Source organism: Polypterus senegalus, chromosome 13 (assembly GCF_016835505.1).
Source record: "Polypterus senegalus isolate Bchr_013 chromosome 13, ASM1683550v1, whole genome shotgun sequence".
Lineage (NCBI taxonomy): Eukaryota > Metazoa > Chordata > Cladistia > Polypteriformes > Polypteridae > Polypterus > Polypterus senegalus.
This window is the reverse complement of record NC_053166.1, coordinates 37,697,472-37,722,725: the sequence shown is the minus strand read 5'-3', so window position 1 is coordinate 37,722,725 and position 25,254 is coordinate 37,697,472. Positions and strand designations below refer to the sequence as shown.

The 25,254-nt window shown below is 38.0% G+C and overlaps 1 protein-coding gene across 1 annotated transcript in view; it reads left to right on the top strand.

Moving 5' to 3' along the window:
- The first annotated feature begins 1,785 nt into the window (after positions 1-1,785).
- Positions 1,786-25,254, top strand: part of faxdc2 (fatty acid hydroxylase domain containing 2) — a 34,141-nt gene continuing 10,672 nt past the window's right edge. Inside the window, exons 1-5 of the mRNA XM_039774096.1 lie at positions 1,786-1,945; positions 7,004-7,056; positions 11,509-11,600; positions 13,802-13,905; positions 24,688-24,809. Coding sequence (XP_039630030.1) covers positions 7,006-7,056; positions 11,509-11,600; positions 13,802-13,905; positions 24,688-24,809 — 369 coding nt within the window. The 5' untranslated portion in view covers positions 1,786-1,945; positions 7,004-7,005. The remainder of the gene's footprint in view (positions 1,946-7,003; positions 7,057-11,508; positions 11,601-13,801; positions 13,906-24,687; positions 24,810-25,254) is intronic.

Genomic DNA, 25,254 nt, shown 5'->3' with positions numbered 1-25,254 from the left:
AGGGACGACAAGTCCCGTTTTCCAGTCAGTTGGGATGATGCCAGTCTCCCAAATGGAAGCAAAGATTGCTTGCAATGCCAAGAGGACAGCCTTACCACCAGCCTGGAGAAGTTCACCCCAGATACCACAGATCCCTGCAGCCTTTCCTCCCCTCAGCTGGTTCACCACCTGTGCAATCTCAGTGAGATTGGGTGGTTCACAGCTAATTGGAGGATCAGCCTCAAGGACCGTGGACACAGAAATATCCAAAGTCCTACCCTGAGAATCAGCTTTGAACAACTGCTCAAAGTAGCCAGCCCAGCGGATCACAACTGCAGTGTCATCCGTAAGGACCGTTCCATCAGCCTCCCTGACTACGACTCTCTGAGGAACAGATTCAGATGTGCATAATGCTTCGATTCCTTTGTAAGCAGGACGTGGGACGCTAGCCCACAGATGGTGTGTCACTTGCGCACAGATTCCTCTAACAAATGTCTCTTTATCCGCCCTCAGAGCCCTCGTAGCCGTCCTTCTCAGTTCCCGGTACAGACCAGAGTTGCCATTGAGCCGTGCGCAGCAACTCCTCTCGATGATATCCAAGGTGCTCTGCGAGATGAAACACCTCCTTCTGGGAACACTGGTAACACCAACACAACCCTCAGCAACCTTCAGGTTCTTGACACGGAAGGTCTCCCACATCACATTAGCATCAGCAGTTGTACCCAAATCTGAAAGTTCCTTACACAAACTGCGTGCAAACTCATTAGACACAGCCGGGTCTTGGAGTCTGGCCAAGTCCAGGCTCATTTTCCTAGTAGGTGGTAACCTACTGGACCAAAGCTGGATCCTGAGAGTAGCAACAACAAGTCTGTGGTCAGAATTCACAAACTGGGCACTTCTGTAGACCTCGCAGTTTTGCAACCTTCCGTTAAATTGGCAAGAGACTGCAGATTACACAATTTTTTTTCTGAATCAGAGAATTTAAGTGGCATATGGCTATTTTGTCTTCTAAAGTAAATCAGTCCTACTGCTTAAACAAAGACAGAAAAAAAGTTATGTGGTTGTACCCTATGCCAGGTATGAAGCCATCCTGTTTACTGCTCTCCTTGACAAATTCAGAAGGTGGGACTTAAACACCAGCTGGGAGAACTTCAGTGTCTGCTCTCTTCATAACAGATAAGCGAGTTTGGAAATGGACAGATGGAAAGCTTAACAGAGAACCTCCTGTAATAAATTTCAGCTACAGTGTAACTAGAACCATATATATAGAGAGAGAGGAGTAAGGAGCATGCGCTGATACATCGTATTGCACACACCACATGACAAACCAACACAGGTTAGGACCTGAGTGCAGCCATGCAACGGGTGACACCTCAGCACCACACAAGTTCAAATGGAATGGAACCAATGTGAGGTTTTCTATGGTGGTTGGAGTGCCAATTCTGCCACCAACTATAATGCCTTTAATAGTCAGAACAAAACACAATACGTATTAATTAACGGTACAGTATAGGTCGAATTGAACAACATATTTCGTGTACAATGGCACAATCAAGATTAACGATGTGATAAAGACAGAAACATGTCACATTTACATCGCAATGATGAGAATATGGATAAGCCTTTAGCGTTCATAACACTGAGAAAGCTACATGTCGCTACATGTGAAGATGTAGTTTTGAGTCCGTTTTTATTAACATGTTAAGAAACTACGGAGTGCTGAACCTGCAGTGCACGACACACCCTCTGCATGATGTACCTACTTATCTTTTCAAACAGATAAACTGAGGCCACCCACTGCTGAAGGGCACACACATTAAACGCGCGTTCCGGCCGCTCTGCAATCACGCGACACCGAGGTGCTGGCCGCGTGACGTCACGTCCCTGGTACAAAGCGAGTGCAGTTTTCCTCACAGTGACGGACTACACAGTGTTGGATCCGCCGAGGAGGACACAGCTTTTGCAAGTAAGGCGCCTTCTTCTTCTTTTTTTTTTCTTGCAGGACTCATGGACTCCCATGCTTACTTTAAAGTTTAATGTCACGAACTTAAAACAAATTAGGGCATTACTGGGACTTTGGAAAATGCCACTTTTTCCTTGACAGGCTTGGCAACCTTTTAAAAGATACGAAAGTGGCTCAAAAAGAAAAAAAAACAAAACAGTTGGCTCATCTTAAAGGCTAGGTAATCGTTTCTTCCAAACAGTTGTCGTAAGTTTTATTTCGAACTCAAGCACTTTCTTCGTAAATAGAAATTTGTCATTCTTGCCAACCCGAGCAGAAGAGGAACAGAGGAAGAGAGTGTGCGCAAACACATTCGCTAGCGAAATGGTGCAGACATGATGAAAGCCAACAGGCAGAGAGAAGAATAAAGTAGTTTCGTAGGGTGGAAACAAAAAACTGGGTGACATTTCAGACAGTCAGCTTACGACTGGCATCTGCTAATTTAAGAGTACATAGGGGATCGGCAAGTTGTTTTAAAACAGAGGTGCTGTCTGTAAAAAATGAAATGGTGGAGTCATAATGTTTTAATCCAGGGATTCCCAGATTTTCTACGGATTGGACAATGCGTGGACAATATTTAAATGCACAATTTAAAACATGATAAAACGATATTAAAGGTAAAACCATTGTAATTTACCTAAGTACTAAATTCTGTGGGGCAAATAGGCTTGTATCTTTGATGCATCCTTCATACGTTGCTTACATCTAGTTGCCAAATTAACTTTCATTCCTGAAAATACAGATTTTATGCAATACCCGGCATATTTTTGAGTAAATGAAGCTTTTTTCTTTACATTTTGTTTGATATTCTCCTCAATGGACCTTTTTTCTGGACACTGACGGCCCTAATAAATTTTGGTGTTTCTCACTCATTTTAAGAGAACTATGCGCTATGAACAGTAGCCAACACTGAAATGAAAAGCCCTGTAATTGACTGTCATTACACTGTACAAATTCTGTAAGTTGTATTGTTGCACGTTGCATCAGACTAGGGACAAGTCACCTGCAGTATTAGCTGCCATTCCCTCATGCCAGGGAGCCTAGACGACCAGCAAGCCTGCCAAAGCGGTATTAAGAATTGTGTGAAAACAGTGAGCATGAACTCCCTAAAAGATAGATTTAAAAGAGCAAGGATCCTTTAGCACTCAACACCTGTATGCACCACGGTGGCCCGCTGCATAGAGATTGTGCTTGAGTGATGACGTTCTAAAGCTGTATGATTTCTGAACAATTTAACATGCAGATGAGCTGCGTATAATTTAAATAGGTAGTTTGATAGCATAGTGTACATAATAAAATAGTAACCCTTTACTTGTTTGTGGACTGGTAGAAGACCCTTCAGCCCAGCGTTTGAGAACCCCAATAAATGTTCCCATAGTGCTTCTTGCTGGTTCTGCCAGGGTAGGGTCATACCCCAAAACCCTACACTAGATGAAGAGGATAGAAAATGGATAGATAGATGATAGTAACAAAATATAACTGATGACTTACATGAAAGACCTACACAAATTGGATGGTGGTTATCATAGCTAAAGATGTACTAGGGGCCCTTTTTACAAATAACATGAATGCTGTTTTGGAACTAAAGTTATGTGTGTCCAAACTTGGTTCCTGCCTTGCTCCCATGATATTGCTAAAAAGTTTATGACTAATAGTTATTTTAGTAAGTCCAGTATGTGACGAGATCTCTACTCTAACACCCTGATGTCAAAACAGAGATCCATATCAGCTGTTGTTCAACATTTCTCCCATAATTTATCTAAGATGCAAACCTTCTGCCCCTCACCCTGTTGCTTTAACAAATACAAATTGTCACTACTTTTTAAGAATCTTCAAATAATTTTAGTCATTTTAAACATCATAGATACCAAGCAACAGCTAGCACCTGCAATTATATTCCTCTCTTACCGTATGTCTACATTTAACGAAAAGCATGTTACTGCCAAGGACTGTGACATATGTTCACTTTACTCTTGTGTTAGCCCTCTTGTTTCGTATTGCTTCATATGTAAATACTCTTAATTGCTACTTTAATAATTGGCAGTGTTAACATATTTGTGAATGCTGTTGCAGCAAAGGAACAGTTAAAGTGGCCTGTCATATTGTGCTACATGTAATACGACATGGTGTTTTAAAGTATTAATATGAGCAACAAAGCAAGTACTGTTGCAGAATGATAACAGTAAAGATGTACCAGGCTAATGCTGATTTCTGTTTTGTTTCCATTATGTGTTCTTCACACATTAGTGAAATTCTGCGGCTTGAATTTGTGTTGAACTTATTGATGCCATGGTGATAAAAGGTTTCAGCCTTTGTTGACATTCTGATGAAAAGCAAATAACAGAAGCATTATATATCTTATTATCTATTTCTGCCATTTTTTACCAGTTAATTTAATTGTGTTCTTTGTAAACTAGGGGGATTTGCCCCCTGCTCGCTTTGCTCGCCCACCCCTACGGGGCACGCTACGCGCCAGCCACTCTGCATCTCTGATGCTCACGTTGTGAAGAGTGGGGCTGAATGCACGCTAAGGAGATGCGGTCGCTCCTTGGAAAGCCCCTGTTAAACGGTGATACAATGGGAAACAAATAGGTTTTTTATTTTTTTTTTACCTCTTTGTTCAATCAGCTACTGGCTTGCTGCTGCTGCTGCCATGGTCTGCATGTCGCGCAGCTCTTCGAATGTTTAAAAGCCTGCACAGCAGCTGTCCTTTTGTTTCACTGCCTTGTCTCACGGAATGTTAAAGTGTCTCCGAGAAAATCACGTCTCGTCTCCTTCCAAGCCTTCTAAGATTTTTTTTTTATAATAGAGAGAAATGGAGTAACCAGTGTACTGGGCTGATTACAAAGTGCAAACATTTATAGACTCTAAAACTTTAACCAATAATGGCACACATAATATATGAGAACATTCAAGATTTTGTCCCAAAACAGAGATCTAGTGCAGGGTTTAAAAACTGAGAAAAAAAATAAAAACTCAGTGTGATTATAAAAAGCAAAAGGGGAGCTAGTACCATAGTAATTTTTCTCATATTCAGTGTGGTTATGTAGACAAACAGCTGTCATTTACATTTGTTTTCAGTGCTCAAGTGACATCTCTTTAGAGGTTCTGCTATTATTGGAAAAATATCAGAATCAGCAGTTTATAATGTTGTTCTTATTCATTAGTATTTGTATAAAAGTGGCTTAAGAAGATTTGTACAATCAGTTTCTAGAAGCATATTGAATGGACATGAATTTCTTTACACTGTGAAACATTAGCTGAAGAAAACTACTATGACATGAAATAGTAATGGATAAGTTTAGATAAACTAGCTTGCAGTTCCAGTTGTATCAGCAGTTCCATCTTTTTAAATATATGGTTGGTAATGCCACTATTGTAAAATAATCATTACTGGCTTAAAAGAAGGAGTGTATGCTTTTTAATATACTGTATATATAGTCCCATGGATTGTGTAACAGAGCATGAAAATACTAAGTAAACTAAGTTGAAGTTAAAAATTTAAAGAAAATGGTCAAAGGTGGTAAACATCAGGAACAATTTTATTTATAGAAGCAATGATTGTGGAGTGTGTACTTTAAACACATCATGAAATGTCACAACATGTGCCTTCAGACATTGTGTGTACAGCCAGGGGTTTACTGACTGCTGTGTTCTCCGCTCTGTAATATGCTTTCTTTAGGTAAGGCATACACTGCAATTTGGTTAAAGTCTATTGTATAACTCTTTTGTTTCTGAGCTGCACTGTGTGCTTCTTCAAACTTCAACCATAACTCCAGACTGTAAAGATTTTTTTTTGGAGATATTAAGTTCCTAACATGAAATTTGCAGCCATATAGCATTAAACTTATTGTCCATTTACATTAGTCATTGCAGTTACATTGATATATATATATATATATCAATATCTATATAGATATAGATATATAGATCTATATATATATGAATAAGGACCAGGAGCAGGTGCCATTGCATACTCATGTTTCATTGAGAAGGGACCTGCTCTGCTCTTTTCCATCATTGCAGACTCATAAACATTAACTCTGAGATAATCATTTGCTCTATCAGAAATCAATTTCCGTGTTAGTACAACACCACAGTTGTTCCAGTTAAAAATGAAAAAGCATCAATCTTAAGGTTTTGTGAAAACTTTATGTATTAATCATATTTAAATTGGCGGCCGCAAGTATAAGCTCTCCCATTGCATATAAAAAATGTAGTCCTTTGTCTCTTTTGATCGTTTGTTTCCATTTTCTTCTCTTTTCATCAGTGGGAAAACTTTTGAAACTCGGGTAAGGATGTTTTTGTTTAGAATTTGAACACAAAGGGTCACTACAGAAGCTGTTTCTTTATTCTTCCACTGTTTATGATAACCAGTAGAGAATTCACCTTTCAACAACGACTTCCAAAAAAAAAAGTACCATAAGTGTAAAAAGGGCTAATTGACTACGAAATTGAAAGAATTCTGCCAGATTTACTTAATTTATGCCCATGATAATTTTAAAGATACTTGTTTTAGTTTTTCAGCCTGCTAGACTGTTGGCAGTGCTCCATATGCTAGCACATTATTTGCTTTAAGTGTAGCATTCTTTGATTTGTGTTTAACAGGTTTTGTCCATTTAGATGTGTGTATGAGTGTTTCCAGTGATGGATGGACTGGAACTGGAACATCACCAAGTGTTAATTTCTGCCTTGTGCTCACTGCTGCTGGGATAAGCTGCAGTGCCTTAGGAGCCTGAATGGTTTTACAATTAACTCAATGTTTTTAATTGATTCATCACAGCTTATGGATGATGTCAACATAATCTCTAAGTGATCATCAGAGGTTTTTTTTTTTTCTTGTAAGCATCTTCTGCTTATGATTAATGTTTCTTTTAATTGTATGAAATGTGTCACATTTGTCTACACTGTACAAGTATGGACCCGGATTTTATGAACTCCCATATCTTTCTAAACCGTTTTAATTTTCAACATTCAACATTTGCCATTCTTATCTAATCCTATTTGTTTCTCCCTACCCAGATATGCGGAAAGAAGCTACAGCAGTATCTCAGCCTGCACAGTTGCACAGAGTGGTAAGCACTTAAATCTTCACTTTACTGTTCCTAATTGTAAATAGTTGTGCCCTATTTGTAGTTCAAGTAGCTTGATGAGGTTGAAGTCTGGCAGAGAACTCATAATTCTGCTATTTATAGTGTGTATTAGAAAGTTGGTAAGTTTTTGGCAATTTGCACCTGTAATTGTCATGCATGAAACCTAGAACGATTACAAAAACTTTTGTCTGGTTGAAAATCAGCAATAAGAAAATGCAGTGGGCCAATTGAGTATCAGAATTTTGTTTAACTTGAGCAAAGTTTTTTTTTTATTTACATATCATAATATGTTTCTTCTGATCATTCCATCTGAAGTTATATTTGCTGTTTCTTGAAATGGCAACATTTAAGAGGTCCATCCCCTTTGAATGAATTGCTGTGTATTTTGAATTATGTGTGACATGATTGTAAACTGGTTAATGGTTCATTTAATTAATATCTATAACATAAAAACGGACTGAGCCACATATATCTCTTTTGACTAATCTGATTGTCACCATCACTCTACAGCCAATAAACTATCAGTCTTTAATGGCCTACACTGTAATAAAAATGTTTGAAAACAGAATCACTTATCACAAAACATTTTGATGTTGTCAGGTCCAAAAGTTTGAAGGTAAAATAGTGAAGCATCTACAGAGACTTTTCATTTTTTTCTTTAGACAACAAAATACCACTTATAAGAACAAGAAGACAGATAATGTAGCAAACAGCCATATAAAAGAATTTAAATTTCAATTATGCTCAGTGTAAGGGATAATTTACAAGTGAAGATGATTTCAAATTACTGGCAGTTCATCAAAAACTCAGTCTCATTAAAAGCAGCCCACAAGGTTTCTAAAAGATTTTTAACGAAGTCTCTAAGGGACCCAGAAAGTAACAAGTGACTTCAACCTTGGAAATTGAAGCTTGAAGTGTAAAAATAATTCTACTTAAAGCAGATACTAAAAAATAAAATCACTAATATCACAGGAGCTGTGATGTACTTCCATTTCAGGCAGAGCCTGAAAGTTATCAAAGTAAACTGCAATTAAATGCAATAGTGTGGTAAAGATGTGGCAGTAATATTGTAAATAAGACGAGTAGCTTAATACAACACCTGAAAAGAAATTTAAATATTAACTTATGCAATATACAATTGTATCCAGAGATTAGAATAATCAATTCATGCTTTTGTCTATGACCCTAATTGTCCTTATCACAGTACATATAGAGTGGAATTGCTATACATTTAAATTTGTCATAGAAATAAACTAATTAAAGCCAAAGACTATGTAAGACAGCAGAAAAGGAATTAGTCATCAGGAGAACATCAGACATCAGGAGAAACTATGTGATTTCAAGTGTGAGAGAATGGTTATATTAAAGCTTATGATCAATGAAAAGAGAAAAAAAAATGCTGTTTTAACCAGATTAGTATATCATTTCTGAAAATGTTTTCTACCTGATTGGATGTACTTTTAAAAAGAAATAATGTTAAAAGAATTATAAACAGCTTTCATGGTCTTTAAAATGTAATTCTGCATGCACCACAATTATTATAAAAAAAAGCTTCACCTCCACTCTTCTTGTTGTGCTTAAGAAGACTGCATCCTACATTTGAGCAGGTCATAGATGATTGTCAGACTTGTTGTTTTGTAGTGGTGTTTCCCCATCGGCTTCCTATAGCTGTATTAGTGGGTGCAAACAAGCTTTAGAATGACCTGCTAAGTGTATCCTTTCATTAGTGTTTTATTCCTTTCTTCACCATAGCCACTGGTGGCAAAAATGGTTTCAGAAAAGTCTATAGTTCTAAAAGAACAAATTGTCCATGGAGTGTATGCCACCAGCTGAATCCAAGAACATTATGAATGGCAGTTATTTGTTCACGTACAAGCAGACAGTAAAAGATCAATTATGAGGACCATTATAAAGGAATTCCAAATTCCTATATAAAATATTTTATTGCCGATCACTTGTATTCAAAAGCTTGCAGATTAACATAAACCTCTTAGATAGATAGATAGATAGATAGATAGATAGATAGATAGATAGATAGATAGATATACACACACTATAGCCTGAACACACACCAGAATGACTGAAAAGGAAAACAAAATGAAAAGAAAGAAAGTCCTCTGACTTGGCAGTCACAGACACAGGTGAGGCATTATGCAGATGTATTGCTGTTGGTATGAAGGAGCTCCAGTAGCGTATATTGACACATTACAGCTAACTGATTCGTGGCCTGAAAGTACTCCGTGTTTGTGCGTCAGAGACAGGACGTGCAGTATTGTTCATAATTTGTTTTACTTCTCCCCTTTGCTATGATCTCCAGGGGTCCCAGAGCGTTTTCCATTACTGGAAAACTGCCCTTTTAATTAGCTTGCTGATTCAGTGGGTTTCTCATAAAGTGATGTTGCCAACACAGCACATCACAGAGTAGAAAATCGCACTGGCCCTCACAGAGGTGTAGAAGATGTGAAGAATGTCATTACCCAAAATAAAGGAATGAAATCTCAAAAAAGAGCCTATTCTGTCATTTCTCATAAAGTTTCTCTTTGTTATAAGACCAGTGCAACCTGTCATTGCTATGGATCCATTGTCATTGGTCATTGTATGTTTTGAGGACACATAGTAATGCAACATATTTTATTATTTGCTGTCATAGGACTACATTTTGTAAATTACATTTATTGAAATATGTCAGTGTATCATGTGATATGCAATATCCTTAATTAAACCTGCTTGCAGGTTTCTAGTGTGAACATATTGTTGACAGTATTCAGATTTAGAAATTAGGGGTGGGGGTTAATTTGTTTTCATCCTATTTTTTTTATGAAAGTTGATCTATTTGTATGGAATGATTACAATAAAATGAACAAAATTTAAAAAAAAAAATGAAAAAACATGCAAGTATCCTTACATGAATCTAAAATAAAAAGAGACCCTACAGTGTGTTTGATTTGCCCATGATCTTCTTGGGCAGACTAAAGGTTTTTAAAGTTAATTTATAAGTTGATGCAAGGCTAAAATATCTCCTTTCTTCCTGAATTGATTTCAGCACTTTAGAATGAGGGTTTCAGCATATTTCTCTTAACTATTAAATAAAACAATAAACGAACATTTTCTTTTATGTGTTGACATACTCATGTTACAGCATAAATGTTAGTGCTTATCAGGCATTTATTCCATGGAATGAGTAAGTAGTCACAGAGTGAATAAACAGCAACTTGGCAATGACTAAAAGTGGGCTGTTCAAGTTAGAAGGATAAAGGCCGTGGCCTCAGCAGGGAACAAAAAGAGCTAGGGGCCAACTTGGGGAAGAACAAAGAACAAAAGATCCTACTGAGAAAAAAAAAGAGCAACATGATTAGAGCAACATAACTGAAATCAGTATGCTCACCATATTCACTGAGCTTTACAAACTTTTTTGTCAAATAAATAGCATTCAAAGCAGATTTTCTATTAAGGAATTTAATAGTAGCACAAACCATAAAGGCACCGACTAAATCAGTGTATAACTTTTAGTAGAGCCAGTTGTTCATTTTTGCAATTATGGAAACAAAATGCTGTTCCTCTTTAGTACTAACGCCTGTGTAAAGCCTGTGTACCCAGATGACTTAACAGCTTTATTTTTCTGTTACTACAGCTTTCCATTTCCCAAATAACTAGCATTCTCTGAATGCTAAGTCCCTCTATACCTCATCCATCCATCTTAGTGTCAGCTTTCCTGTATTTCTCACTCATATTTCTCATTTTCGTTTTCCCCAACTTCAGGTTATGATGACAAGAAAAAGGAAAGTTAAAATCTGGATGACCACATGAGAAGTACTGTAGTGCCTATGAAATAGCTGGTCCACAACTTACCAAGCTGGAGCTGGTTTTATATAAATAAGTAAATAATAGGCGGGCTCGATCTCTTTGGGTGTGCATGCTCACACAGCTGCGGGAGGTTGGTGACGTAATTGGGGCAAGACGCACCTGCACATGAGGATGCAGTCTGTCTCAATTGCTTTATAGGCTTTCTGCAATGTGTGATTGAGATGCTGCACCCATGGAGGCATATAAGGGGGAGCCAGGACGAAAAAAGGGGTCAGAGAAAGATAAGGAGTCTGTACTGGATGCATTTGAGTCGACTGTATGTATCAATATAAGCTGCTAAGACAAACTTTAGAGTGCAGCTAAAAGTGACTTGGTTCTGATTGTTGACTCTTATGTGTTTTTTTAAGCAGCAAGTGAACTGCTTTAAATGTGATTTTCAGTTAATGGTGTGCAGAAATATTCTTCACAAATAAAGGATTAAAATCCAGATTAATAAACATCATGCAGGTGGCTGTGAGTTTTCTAAAAAAAAAAAGTACTTGAACCCTATAGATGCATTAAGGGGTGGGATTCCAAGTGACTGTATGTAATTTTTCAGGTGCTCATTGCCTTCTTCTCTTCATTTTCAAGGATGGACATTTGTGGGACTCTGTGAAGAAAGCAACATTTGTTCTGGGTTCAGGATTGTTCTTCTTCGCAGCATTTAGGAACTCTGTAACATGGTAAGGGGGACGTAGATGACCACTTTCCTGTCAACACCTGTTTGAATGGAAAATTTTTCATTGTATGTTTTATCAGAAAAGTAATTTAAAAACAAATTAACTATTAAGGCTTTGTGTCTTAAATTGTGAAAGTAGTAATTGTAGTTAGATGACACGTTCTATTCATTTGTAGAGTTGCAGAATATAACCTAAGGAGAATTGAAAGTAGCATGGCCAGCCAAGAGGGTTCCAGAAGGAAAAGGGGATAGTGGATGTGGATGTAGTGGATGTTGCTGGTCCACATAGGAGGTAATTGCTAGTGAATGGTAGCCTTGTTTCTTTTATGTAGGGATTAGTGAATTAGATTAGTTCATTAGGGTCCAGACTCTGAGCATGATTGACATTAATTTAATGTATTTTACCATCTATCTGGTTACCAAACCTTTATTATCCAATAGTAAGACTGAAAGAGCTGGAACCTATACTGGCAGCAATAGGTGCTTAGCATAAACTACCATTAGGATGTGATACTAGTTGATTGCAGCCTGTACTATGCTCTCTCATTTTGGAAAAATGTCAAGTCACCACACAAAAGAAATAACATTGCAAACTATAGTGATCTCAGCAAAAAAAAAAGATACCATCTGGTACCAGCATATTTCTTGAGGTTTGTGAACCCAGACAGAAAAGTGAAAGCAAAAAGAAGGGTACTGTAGTTGTATCCATGTGATTTAAGTGATTTGTTTAGTTGAACTAACTGATTACCATTTCATACTTTAATTGAGCAAAACCAGTTTAAACTTGGAAGTTGTATCAGAATACTTCTTTAGAACAGGTAGCTTATGGAATAATTAAAAATACATTTAAATTCAAGGTCATTTTGTGAAAGAAACTTTATGACACATACCTGAATGATAATGTATACCGTGTGTGTGTTTTTGCATGTATGTTCTGGACGCTTTTGTGTTTTAATTTATCTTCATTTTATGTATTAATGAATACCATACCCGGAGACAGGATAATGGTAAGTGTGCCATATAAATAATTATTGAATTTGATCATTGTGTTGAGAAATTTTGTTCTGCCCCAAATGTATTCCTTGCACAGTTTCCGGTTCACAATGGATGTTTTAATTCTACAGGCTTTAGGTTAGTAGACTCCATGCAGTGGCTTTCTTAGATCATCTGCTGTAACCTCTCCAGACATAAGGAATTAATACTGTATGGCAGCTTTAAGTTGCGGTCATGGGAACCCAGCTAATATCACATTCCACCCTTTAAGGCGCATAAAAGTCCATGACAAGTAAACAACCAGTAAGACAACAGGTTTGGCTATCGGCAAGGAAGGAAGGAAGTGTAGATAGAATTTAAAGGAAAGACAAGTTAAAAGAACATATGCAGCCATGCAATTGACACCAAGGAAGTTGATTGTTTAGGCATTTTTTCATTTTTTAATAGTTTACTTATTCATTGTGTGCTGAAGCACAAGCCATGTGCCAAAAAAAATCTTAGACAAATGTTCTGATTTTCTCCGTTCTATAGATCTGAATTCCTGGAGGCCAGCCCTGGCTGCCATGGCACTCTCTGGCACAATAGCAGAACAGTACTCTGTACATAATTTATTGAGAGGGTAAATTTGGATAGTTACGGAATGAACAACTAAATTTAGCCTAAAAGCTTTAGTCTTACCAACAAAATGAGTGTATTTTTTCTGGGTAGGTATAACGTGCAAGTATGGAAGTGTAGTTGTAATTCTGAGTTTATATAATTATCTTTCAAAATCAAATCCAAAAAATACTGTATATGCTTTTAAAATTATTTTTCCAGTCTTAAAGCCTTTAACATCTACCTATAGTACTATTTACCTATAGTACTATTGTTATTTTTTTTTAAATCTATAATTGCCAATATATACCCTTTGTAACTGACTTAGATAAGTAGGTCAGAACACAGATACTGTACATGGATACTTTTTAAGCTGTACAGTATTTGTGTTAGAAGTCCTTGCACTTAAAGCGGCCTAAAAGAACGAGGTGGATGGGTCATGTGGTAATATTTTGTGTGTTAAAGTAATTGCAGTTTTCCCAAGTTTTATTTTAGTAAAAACATCCAAATGTGTTGTGCAAGATAACTGGTGGCCCTGTTACAGATATACAGTGGCACAACAGCATACATCTTTGTTTTCTTATTTTTTCTTTTTTTGTTGTTGTTGTTGTTGTCCAGGCACTTTCAGAGATTTTGGGGAGCATCAGGTGATTTCTGGCAGACTCTGTGGGGTATGCTGTACAGCTATTTTGGTGGAAATGAATGGGTCCTGTTTTTTTTAGGTAAGATCTATAAGCTCAAAGAGGAGAGTGTTTGCCATAGAAATAATTCTGGTTCATTATGCACAGGAGCAAAATGAAAAAAGAGAGAGCTCTGGGAAACACCTCTTTAAACACTGAAAGGACTTTTAGCTCACCACATGTTTAGTAATACACTCAAGCTTTTGTAGCCATTTAGGAGCTGCCACTTGAGGGAGCAGATGCATTACTGGTGGTGCCTGCATCTTACCTGTCAGGTAAGAAACAGTTCCTAAGAACACAATTGCACCATCATCAATGAGAAACATGTCCGTATTTGTGGACATTCGTTTGTGGCTATATGTAAATTGCATTAATAATACCAAGGGTGGCATTAAGCAGGTTTTTTGAAACACAATCATTTATTCTCGGCATTTTATAAATTCACACTACTAACTGTAAAGTATTAGCTTTTCAAAGGCATTGTGCTTGTACAACTTTTTGCATCACACATTTGTCCTTCCTAGTTGATGGTTAGACAGTGTCAGCTGCTATTATATTGTGACTTGAGTCATTCTGCTCATCTGAGTAGTAGTGAAGCAAGTTACCAATTGGGTCCTGCTTTGAATTCAGCCATTTGCTGTTTAGCATGTTCCACTCAAAGCATATATTTTCAGGAATACGAAAAACAACTATAGGAGTCAAAGACAGGGTATTACTACCTGTAAAATTACTACCTGTGTACATTTTCAGCTATAATTTATAAAAACATACCTTTATGAGGAATCCTAACTCGCGTAAAATTTGTATTCTTGAATCCTGAAATAGTGTAACACCCTTTCCCCACTGCAATCCCTGCTGTCGTAACACCATTTAACATAATAACATCTTTGAAACATTACACTTACACAAGAAACACGTACTTGCAACTGCCACAAAACACAATTTTTATTTTACCTACGGCTTAGTGACCTTGCATAACATGATAACAGCTGGTTTACTAAATGCTGAGATTGCGAAATTGTATTTTTTTAAAGTATTGTGGCACCTGCCAACTCCAAGTTGTAATGTCAAGGAGTTCCTAGGCTTAACATACATATTACAATCACTCAGGCATTGAGCAACTGTTAAACATTTAATAAATGTCCTATTAAGACAAAGCATAATCAAAAATGACGTGCTGAGTACACAACAAAAACGAAGGCTTTCAATAAGTTGTAAGTGAATGAAGGACCTTCTTTAATAGGCACAATCTCTCGTAAATCAGGTACGGTAATAGTTTTAGTATCAAGTAAGCTAACAGTGAAGGAAGGCTAAATCCATGTCATTGAGCTATTATTTAGTGTGACTGCCCAGGCCAGTGTTATTATGATTTTTTAATTGATTCATATTATTTGTTTAGTTTGCCATTTTTCTTTTATAAATTGTACGCATTTTTGGCAATTATAATTTGTGCTATTGACTTGTTTTATTTCTTTATTTTATTTTTACCTTTATTTTGCATGCTTTTTAGTGAATGCCATGCCAAAGCCCTGTGCAAATTTAGAGATAAAGTACCATTACACAATTGAAGAGGTCTATCACAGAATTCTATATACCCTCCCATATTCATTTTCTAAACCAATGTTTTCAGATCAGGGGCGGCACAGTGGGTAGCGCTGCTGCCTCGCAGTTAGGAGACCCGGGTTCGCTTTCCAGGTCCTCCCTGCGTGGAGTTTGCATGTTCTCCCCGTGTCTGCGTGGGTTTCTTCCAGGTGCACTGGTTTCCTCCCACTGTTCAAAGACATGCAGGTTAGGTGAATTGGCAACACTAAATTGGCCTAGTGTGTGTTTGGTGTGTGTGTTTGATGTGTGTATTCTCCCTACGAGGGTCTGACACCCTTCAGGTTTGTTCCTGCCTTGTGCCATTGCAGGGTGAACACACAAGAACACACACATCAGGGGCGAATTTAGTTACGCCAGCCCACCTGTTTTAGAGAAAATACTTCTTTTGGTGTGTTACCAAATGTATTGGGAATACTGACAATGTAAAGTTTTATAAATGTATGAATTCTATATTGAAACATTGTATTTTTAAAAGCAAAAAGTAACAAAATGTTTTTCAAGAAAAGATGATTTTTGCTTTTTGATAAAAAGCAACAAATTTGTTTTTTTTTCCACAAAATGCTACAATTAAGAATAAGCAATGAGCAAAAGCAATATATTTAAATAATAGTCAATTAATTAAAATAAATTAAATATATTTAATTATAAAGAGAATAAAAATTGCATACCTAAAACAAAAACTCAGGATAACAAGACAGCAAAAGTAAAGCAGGACATTTAAGCAAGAACAAAAACATTTTCAGAAACATGCACTATCATGAAGACAGTGTAAAGTCTTTCCCGTAAATAGATGAGGGAAAAGCTTATGAAGTACTGTTTAGAGCATAAATAATTCTTTACATAAGGTATGAAATGAGAAGCTGCTCTAAAAAGTGTACCACATTTTTAAGCACATAAGGGCAAAGATTATATATGTTTTGCTATATGGTGTATTTCAGTTTACACTGTATGCATTTCAGTATGCTGTATACTTACTGTATGTACTGTTAAGAGTGAACTAAATTCTAAATGACAAGTCATAAAAGCTGACAACTCACCTGCCTCTTTCCAACCTCAGCTGCTGCTGACAAAGTGGACACGCGAGCCACACAGCAGGTGCAAATTCCAAACTATTGTGGTGATACAAATAAACATGGGGTTGGGGCAATAGGCCGGTGCCTGCAGAATACAGTGATTAACAATGAATACATAAATACATAAATAAATAAATAACTTGACTAACCTCACTTGCTATAATTATTATGTTTAATGATTTTAAGGTGCCAATTAGCCAAAAGTATACAGATTTTTCTATGGAAAGAGAAGTGGCACTTACCACATTCTGACATGAAATGATACATCTTAATATGCTGCAGACTAAAATATTTCTTTTTTAATATATGATTTCAGTATATGGAATGGGACTGTGAGTTAATTTATTTTCTACAGTAGTGGGCTAAAAATTGAAATGACATATTTCAGTTCTTCAGTTGGAGCACAAGCAAGGTTAAGTATCCTACTCAGTATCATGCAGTACATATGAGGTGGGAATTGAACTAGTGGCCTTTGGGATTTAAAGTCCAGTCCTTGACCACTGTGCCCTCTGGCTATTTATATACAAAGACAAATGGATGAACCTTCTGAGCTTATTCAGTGTTTCAGCTAATAGTACTATATATGTTATATAGTTTTACTTTAAAATAATGCAAAGAGTTTCCTGACACGTGTTTCCCCCTTATTTGGGCTTGTCAGGCGTACACACTCCACTGTATCCACTCGCGGGGATCGAACCTCGCCGTGTAGTTCATTTATTTGACAGCCTGGAGATCAGAGTAATTACATTACACGATCAGATTGTATGGGTGGTGACCTACCAGGTAATGCATGTAATTGGTCACCGACGTCTGCGGTTCAATCCCCATGAGGGGATACAGTGGAGTGTGTACGCCTCATGATCCCAAATAAAGAAGAAACACGTGTCACGTACTCTTTGCATTACTTGACAGTAAAACTATATAACATTCTATGATCTGCTTCTTGCGACTGAGCGGGTGTGGCAGACGTTTGCCGACTTGCAGACCAACCACATGCGTCACCTGGTAGGTAACCACCCACACAATCGGATTGTGTTTCAGGCTACGAATGTTATGAATATATAATTATAAACACAGTATATATATACAGTCATGGCTAAAATTATCAGCACCCCTGGAATTTTCCCAGAAAATGCACAATTTCTCCCAGCAAATTGTTGCAATTACAAATGTTTTGGTATACACATGTTTATTTCCTTTATGTGCAATGAAACAACTTAAACAGAGAGAAAAAGCCAAATCTGACATAATTTCACACAAAACTCAAAAACCGGGTTGGACAAAATTCTTGGCACCCTCAACTTAATATTTGGTTGCACACCCTTTGGAAAAAATAACTGAAATCAAGCATTTCCTATGACCATCAACAAGCTTGTGACACCTCTCAACTGGAATTTCCGACCACTTTTCTTTGTAAACTGCTCAAGGTCTCTCAGATTTGAAGGGTGCCCTCTCCCAACAGCAATTTTGAGATCTCTCCATAAGTGTTCAATCGGATTTAGATCCGGATTAATTGCTGGCCACTTCAGAACTCTCCAACGCTTTGTCTTCAACCATTTCTGGGTGCTTTTAGAGGTATGTTTGGAGTCATTGTCCTGCTGGAACACCCATGACCTCTGACACAGACCCAGGTTTCTGACACTGGGCCCTACATTGCACCCCAATATCTTTTGGTAGCCTTCAGATTTCATGATGCCTTGCACACAGTCAAGTCATCCAGTGCCAGAGGCAGCAAAACCTCCACCATGTTTGATTGTAGGTACTGTGTTCTTTTCTTCGTAGGCCTCATTCCATTTTCTGTAAATAGTAGAATGATGAGCTTTACCAAAAAGCTCTACCTTGGTCTCATCTGTCCACAAGACGTTTGACCAGAAGGATTTTGGCTTCCTTAAGTACATTTTGGCAAACTCCAGTCTGGCTTTTTTTATGTTTCTGTGTCAGCAGTAGGGTCCTCCTGGCTCTCCTGCCATAGCGTTTCATTTCGTACAGATGTCGACGGTTAGCTCAAGCTGACACTGTTGCACCCTGAGTCTGCAGAACAGCTTGAATATGTTTTGAAGTTGATTGGGGCTGTTTATCCACCATTCGGACTATCAGTTGCAGTCTTTTATCAATTTTTCTCTTCCGTCCACATCCAGGGAGATTAGCTACAGTGCCATGTGTTGTGAACTTCTTGATTGCGCACAGTGGACAAAGGAACATGAAGATCTCTGGAGATGGACTTGTAGCCTTGAGATTGTTGATATTTTCCCACAATTTTTGTTCTCAAGTCCTCAGACAATTCCCTGCTCTTCTTTCTGTTCTCCATGGTTAGTGTGGCACACTCAAAGATTGAGTCTCCATTTTAACTGGCTTCAGGTGTGATTGCTATATTGCCAGCACCTGTTTCTTGCCACAGGTGAGTTCAAACGAGCATCATATGCTTGAAATAAAATGATTTACCCACAATTTTGAAAAGGCACAAATAATTTTGTCTGGCCCATTTTTGGAGTTCTCTGTGACATGATGTCAGATTTGGCTTTTTTTCTTCGTTTTTTTGTGTTGTTCCAATGCACATAAAGGAAATAAACATGTGTATACCAAAACATTTGTAATTGCAACAATGTTCTGGGAGAAATGGTGCATTTTCTGGGAAAATTCCAGGGATGACAATAATTTCGGCCATGGCTGTACACACACACACGCATACTGTATACTACCATAAGTCAAAAGTTTTAGAACACCTCAGTTTTTTCTATTTCCTCTTCGAATTTACTCACTTGAAATGCATGAATTACCTAACTGGTGAAAACGGTTGCAGTAAATTGCCAGAGGTTTCAATTTAAAGTTTTAGTTTAGCAAAATGAAACTTCAGAACATTACAAATAGGCCTTCAGGGAACAACTAATAGGTTACAACCAACAGATGTTCTGCAGCAATTCAAACAAATTAAGCCTTGCAAGTTGAAGCAAGCAACTTGCACAGATATCCCAACTTCTGTTGATTACTTAAAAACCCTCTGTCTGTCTTAAAGCAGAGTTAGAATATTAGAACAGATATTAGTGTTACTTCACCCTCTGAGGTACAGTGTAGTGGAGCACAATATTGTAGAAAGTTGTAAATTCCAGTGATAATGATAAGAAAACAGCAATACACAAATGACATGAGAAAAAGCATTATTACCCTTAGAAGTGTAGGCCTTGCATTTAGAGAAACTGGCAAAAAAAAAAATCTAAGTGTCAGTGAGTCCAGTGGTGTCTTATACGATCCAAAGGCAATTGCAAACTGGAAGAAACTGTGATAGGAAGAGATCTGGCAGACCCAAAGTCACAACCCAATCAGAAGACAAGTTTCTGAGAGTTACTAGCTTGTGCAATAGGTGCTTCACAGTACAACCGCTTCAAGAACAGTTTTAAGCACAGTTTAGCAGTGGTCGAACAAAGCAAATCTCAATTTCTGCTGTGAAGATGAGACTTTGTCCAATCTGCAGTAGTGCTCGGCCAGTATTTCAAGGCCTTAGATTGTCCTTTAAGGAATGGCTTTGTTACTGCCACTCGCCCTGTCAAACCTGCAGCACAAAGACTCCTCTTTACAGTAGAAACTGCTTTAAGACAGACAGAGAGTTTTTAAATAATCAGCAGAAGTTGGGACACCTGTGCCAATTGTTTGCTTCAACTTGCATGGCTTCTTTAATTGCTGCAGAACATCTGTAGGTTGTAACCTATTAGTTGTTCCCTCTTCTCAGTTTTCGCAAACCTAAACTTTAAATGTACACTTCTGGCAGTTTACTGCTTACTTTTTCACCATTTTTGGTCATTCATTGCATTACAACCGATTAAATTTGTAGAAAAACTGAGGTGTTCTAAAACTTTTGACCAGTAGTGCACTATATATATTGTTCATTGGTTAAACACTGCTTTATGTCTAGTTTCTGTAAATGTCTGTTGCAGATATGGAGGCTCATATTTTTCTTGTGATCAGCTTCTGCACTATGTATAAATGATAAAACAGTACATAGTGACTGTGAATGAATCAGTTTTTACATATCATTCATCCTTTGAATTTTGTTTAATTTAGAGTCCTCTTCTCTGCCCTTGTTCTGCTTTATCTTTGACTTTGTTCTTCTTCCAGAGAGCCGTCTCCTGTGTTTCTCGGCTGACCTTGCTCTAAACCTTGAACAGCTTTTGTAATATTGTCATGCTTTCTCTCATGATTTCCTCTATGTTTATTTTACTTTAACCTTTGTAATGATTGAATTTGTTTGCATTTGTAGCTTTATATTAGAACAAAAACCCTTGAAGCTTTAGAAATAACAATTGGTAAAAGCTGGCATTTAACTAGTTATGACCATTACAATTTCTGTGTTATTTCCTTTCCCTCAAGTAATATTAATTCACAAACAGAGGTGACCCTTTAATTATTCATCCAAGTAATCATGTTTGTTTACATATTAATATTTAAAGGACAGCACAGTTGTAGAGAGGTCAATAGTCTTCAGAGTTATGGATTCAAATACTATGCCTGGCGTGTAAATGTTTTCCCTGAGTTTGCATATACTTATTTGGCTGATGCCTTTATCCAAGGTGACTTGCAATGTTTACGATACAGTTGGTTAGATTTCTGTTTGGTTTTTCCAATTGGAGCACAGGCAGATCAGGTGATTTGATCATAGTCACACACAGTGTCAGTAGTGAGATTTGAACCCACAACCTCAGGATTTGAAGTTCACAAATATGTTACAGAAATTTGAAAAAGATCAACCCAGATACTCTGAGCAGAGATCTTCAGAATCTCTCCTCTGTTGAATGTTCCTCAGTCACTGAGTCAGTTGACTTCTACAACCAATCCCTCAGTAGTCTACTTGACTTCCATGCCCCTGTCAGATATAGAACTGTCTGCTTCTCACGTTCAGCCCCCTGGTATACATGTGAGCTGCGGAAGATGAAGACAACTGGGTGTGTTCTTGAGCGACGTCTACAGGCCTCAGGACTCACTGTTCATAAGCAAGTTCACAGAGAACATCAGAAGGCCTATGCAAGAGCATTGAGAGCTGCAAGGTCACAGTTTTATTCGAATATCATTAACAATAGCTCTGGAAATTCAAAGCAACTTTTCTCTACCATTAATCGCCTATTGAAACCACAATTTCAATCTCATGTGGAAGCTACAGAGGAGAAATGCAATAACATCATTACTTTCTTCAGGAAAAAAGTGGATACCATCCGCTCGTCTCTATCGAGTTCCTCTGCACTACCCGTCTTGATGGATGACCCACAGCCAGGGAATTTGCAACCTTTCAGCTGCTTCTCTAAAGTTACACAGCAAGAGGTTGAGGTCATTGTCAGAAAGATGAAACCATCAAATTGTGCTCTGGACCCTTTTCCTACAGTTTTGGTTAAATCCAACCTTTGTGCTATAAGTGCCCTGATTACCAGGATAATAAATCACTCTCTCCAGACTGGATATGTTCCCGCTACATTGAAATCTGCTATCATCAGACCACTTTAAAAAAAATCCACTTTGGATCCAGAAGTACTTGCAAACTACAGGCCCATTTCTAACCTCCCGTTCCTTTCAAAAGTACTGGAAAAAGTAATTGCTGCACAGCTTCAGTCTAATCTAAAACAAAATAATTTGTTTGAGAAATTCCAGTCTGGTTTCCACCCCTGCCACAGCATCGAAACAGCTCTGGTTAGAGTCACGAATGACCTGCTGACGTCGGCTGATGCTGGTTTTCCATCGCTTCTCATCTTGTTGGACTTGTCATCGGCCTTTGATACTGTTGATCACAACATTCTGCTTCACAGATTACGACACACTGTTGGACTCTCTGACTCTGTTTACAACTGGTTCTCATCTTATCTTACTGAAAGAACGGAGCATGTTGCCCTGGGAGAGGCTAAATCCGCTATACACAGTGCCACCTGTGGTGTTCCTCAGGGCTCGGTCCCATTTTGTTTATATTGTATATGCTTCCCCTGGGCTGTATCATCAGCCAGCATGGTATTTTATTTCATTGCTATGCAGATGATACTCAGCTCTACCTCAGGATAAATTCAACCTCCTCGTCTACTCTGCCATCATCCACTTTGACCGTTTGGAGGAGATAAAGTCATGGATGAAGCAAAATTTCCTGCAGCTGAACAGCTCTAAGACTGAAGCTATTTTAGTAGGCACCCCACACCAGGTTAGGTCATCTAACATCACCAGTATTACCTTTTCTGGTCAGGATATCCCAGTGTCAACATCCGTTATAAACCTTGGGGTTAAAATGGACTCACATTTGACGTATGACGCTCATGTCAAACATCTGTGTAAAACGTCTTATTTTCACCTTAGGAATATAGCAAAACTGCGTCCAGCACTCATGTTTGCTGATGCAGAAAAGTTAGTCCATGCGTTTGTCTCCTCCAGGCTGGACTTCTGCAATGCACTTCTCATTGGGACTACTGGAAGAACCTTTCAAAAGCTGCAGTATATTCAGAACAGTGCTGCTAGGATCCTGATGAGGGCGTAAATACGATCATTTTACACCCATTCTTAAATCTCTTCACTGGCTCCCTGTTTCATTTAGAATTGATTACAAGGTTGCCCTTCTTACCCACCAGTGTATTTATTGGGATGCCCCTCCCTACCTCAAAGAACTTATTTCCTTACATACGCCCCCATGCAACCTTCGCTCTGCATCAGTACATCTTTTGAAAACTCCTAAGACTAGACTTCATACCATGGGAGGTCGAGCTTTTTGCTCAGCTGCACCCAGACTGTGGAATGCTCTCCCTGAGTATCTGAGGACGCCACAGACTGTTGATGCTTTTAAATCTGGTCTTAAAACTTATCTTTTTATCAGAGCTTTCGGGTTGAATTAATTTTGTAGCACTTTGAGATTTGTTTCAAATATAAAGTGCATTATAAATAAAATGTATTATTATTATTATTATTACAAAAGCCTTAGCCACTACACCATATTGCCTGTGAAATGTTTTTCTTCGTACTGCAGTTTCCTCATACAGACTGCAAGCAGATCAGGTGAGCTGATGACATTTAAGATGTCCCAGTGGGAATGATTGTGCGTCACAATAGAGTAGTGTCCAGTCCGTGGTTGCTTTCTGCCTTATATCTGTTGCTGCCTACATAAGCCTTATACCCTGTGACCCTATATTGCTGATTAACACTTAACACGCGGTTCTTCTATCTTGTGTATGTTTACTTGCATTCCTCATCCTTTAAGTAAGACTGTTGAAAGCATTTTTCAGATTGTGTGGTTTATTACAATGTTTGCCTTGAACTTTACAGTATATATAGACAGAATTGCTTATAAATTAAGTAACTGTACAGGAAATGAAAAGCCTGCAGATTGATTCCCACCACTGACCTTCTGTATGTGTGTAAGTCTGTGTAAGTAACTTCATCTGTCTGCACTCAAGCTTAAGTACTGGATAAAACAAATGGGGAGAATATATAAACATCACAAAGAGTCAGTCATTTTCCAACCCGCTATATCCTAACACAGGGTCACAGGGGTCTTCTTTAGCCAATCCCAGCCAACACAGGGCACAAGGCAGGAACAAACCACGAGCAGGGCGCGCGCGCACACACACACACACAAAGCACAATTTAGGATCACCAATGCACCTAACCTGCATGTCTTTGGACTGTGGGAGGAAACCAGAACAGACACGGGGAGGACATGCTCCAACTCCATGCAGGGAGACCCAGGAAGCAAACCCAGGTCTCCTAACTGCGAGGCAGCAGTGCTACCACTGTGCCACCGTGCCACCCAGCACAAAGAGTATAAATGAAAAAGCAATATCCATCAATCTATTTCCCAAGCTACTCTGACCAATGTGTGGCTAAGGATGTTCAGTCCCCTTTTCCCAGGCAACACAGTGCATAAGCCAGGAAATAACATAGGACAGTGTGCCAGTTTATTACGGGGTATACTGGGCTTCAGAGTCACCAGCCAAACACACACAAATGTGCTGGAGGAGAAAAAAGGAAAAACAGACAGGGCATGCAAACTCCACAATAGATTGTGCTCAGGCCAGGATTGTACAGCAGTGTGTACCCATGTCTATATAGTATGTGAAATAGAAGTTTTTTGAATACAGGACAGATATTGTTCAGTTAATTTCCTTTACTTGTATTATATATTTTTTCTCTTTTCAAGGTACAATGATTATTCCTACTGCTGTCTTCTGGGCTTTTAATGGAATATTGATGTTTGCGGATGCAACTGGAAAACCAGCATTTATCACACGATACCGGATTCAAGTGGATAAAAATAATCCGGTATGTAAAACTGGGGCTGCCATAAAAATTTATGTTGATGTAGGTCTTTAATACACAACTGGTAGGCGTTGTTAAAATATTTTAAAACACCCAAATAAGAAATGAAAATAAATACTATCAAGTGCCAAAGAGGGTGCTTCACTTTAGAAATGGCCACTAAAAAGATCAGGGGTATACTCCATTTGCCTTTTTGTAAATCACTCATCCTGTTTATAAATGGCATTCTGTAATTAGAGTGATCAAAACAAGTAATTTTACATTTACATTGTTTTAATTAAGTGTCGGTGCAGTAGTTAGCAGTCTGTTACAGACAAGGAAAAGCATGGATATGCAAAAAAAAAAATAGTTTTAAACCATTGCAAATGATGTAAATCATAAAATGCTCTATGTATAATATATATACACAATGCATCCGGAAAGTATTCACAGCGCATCACTTTTTCCA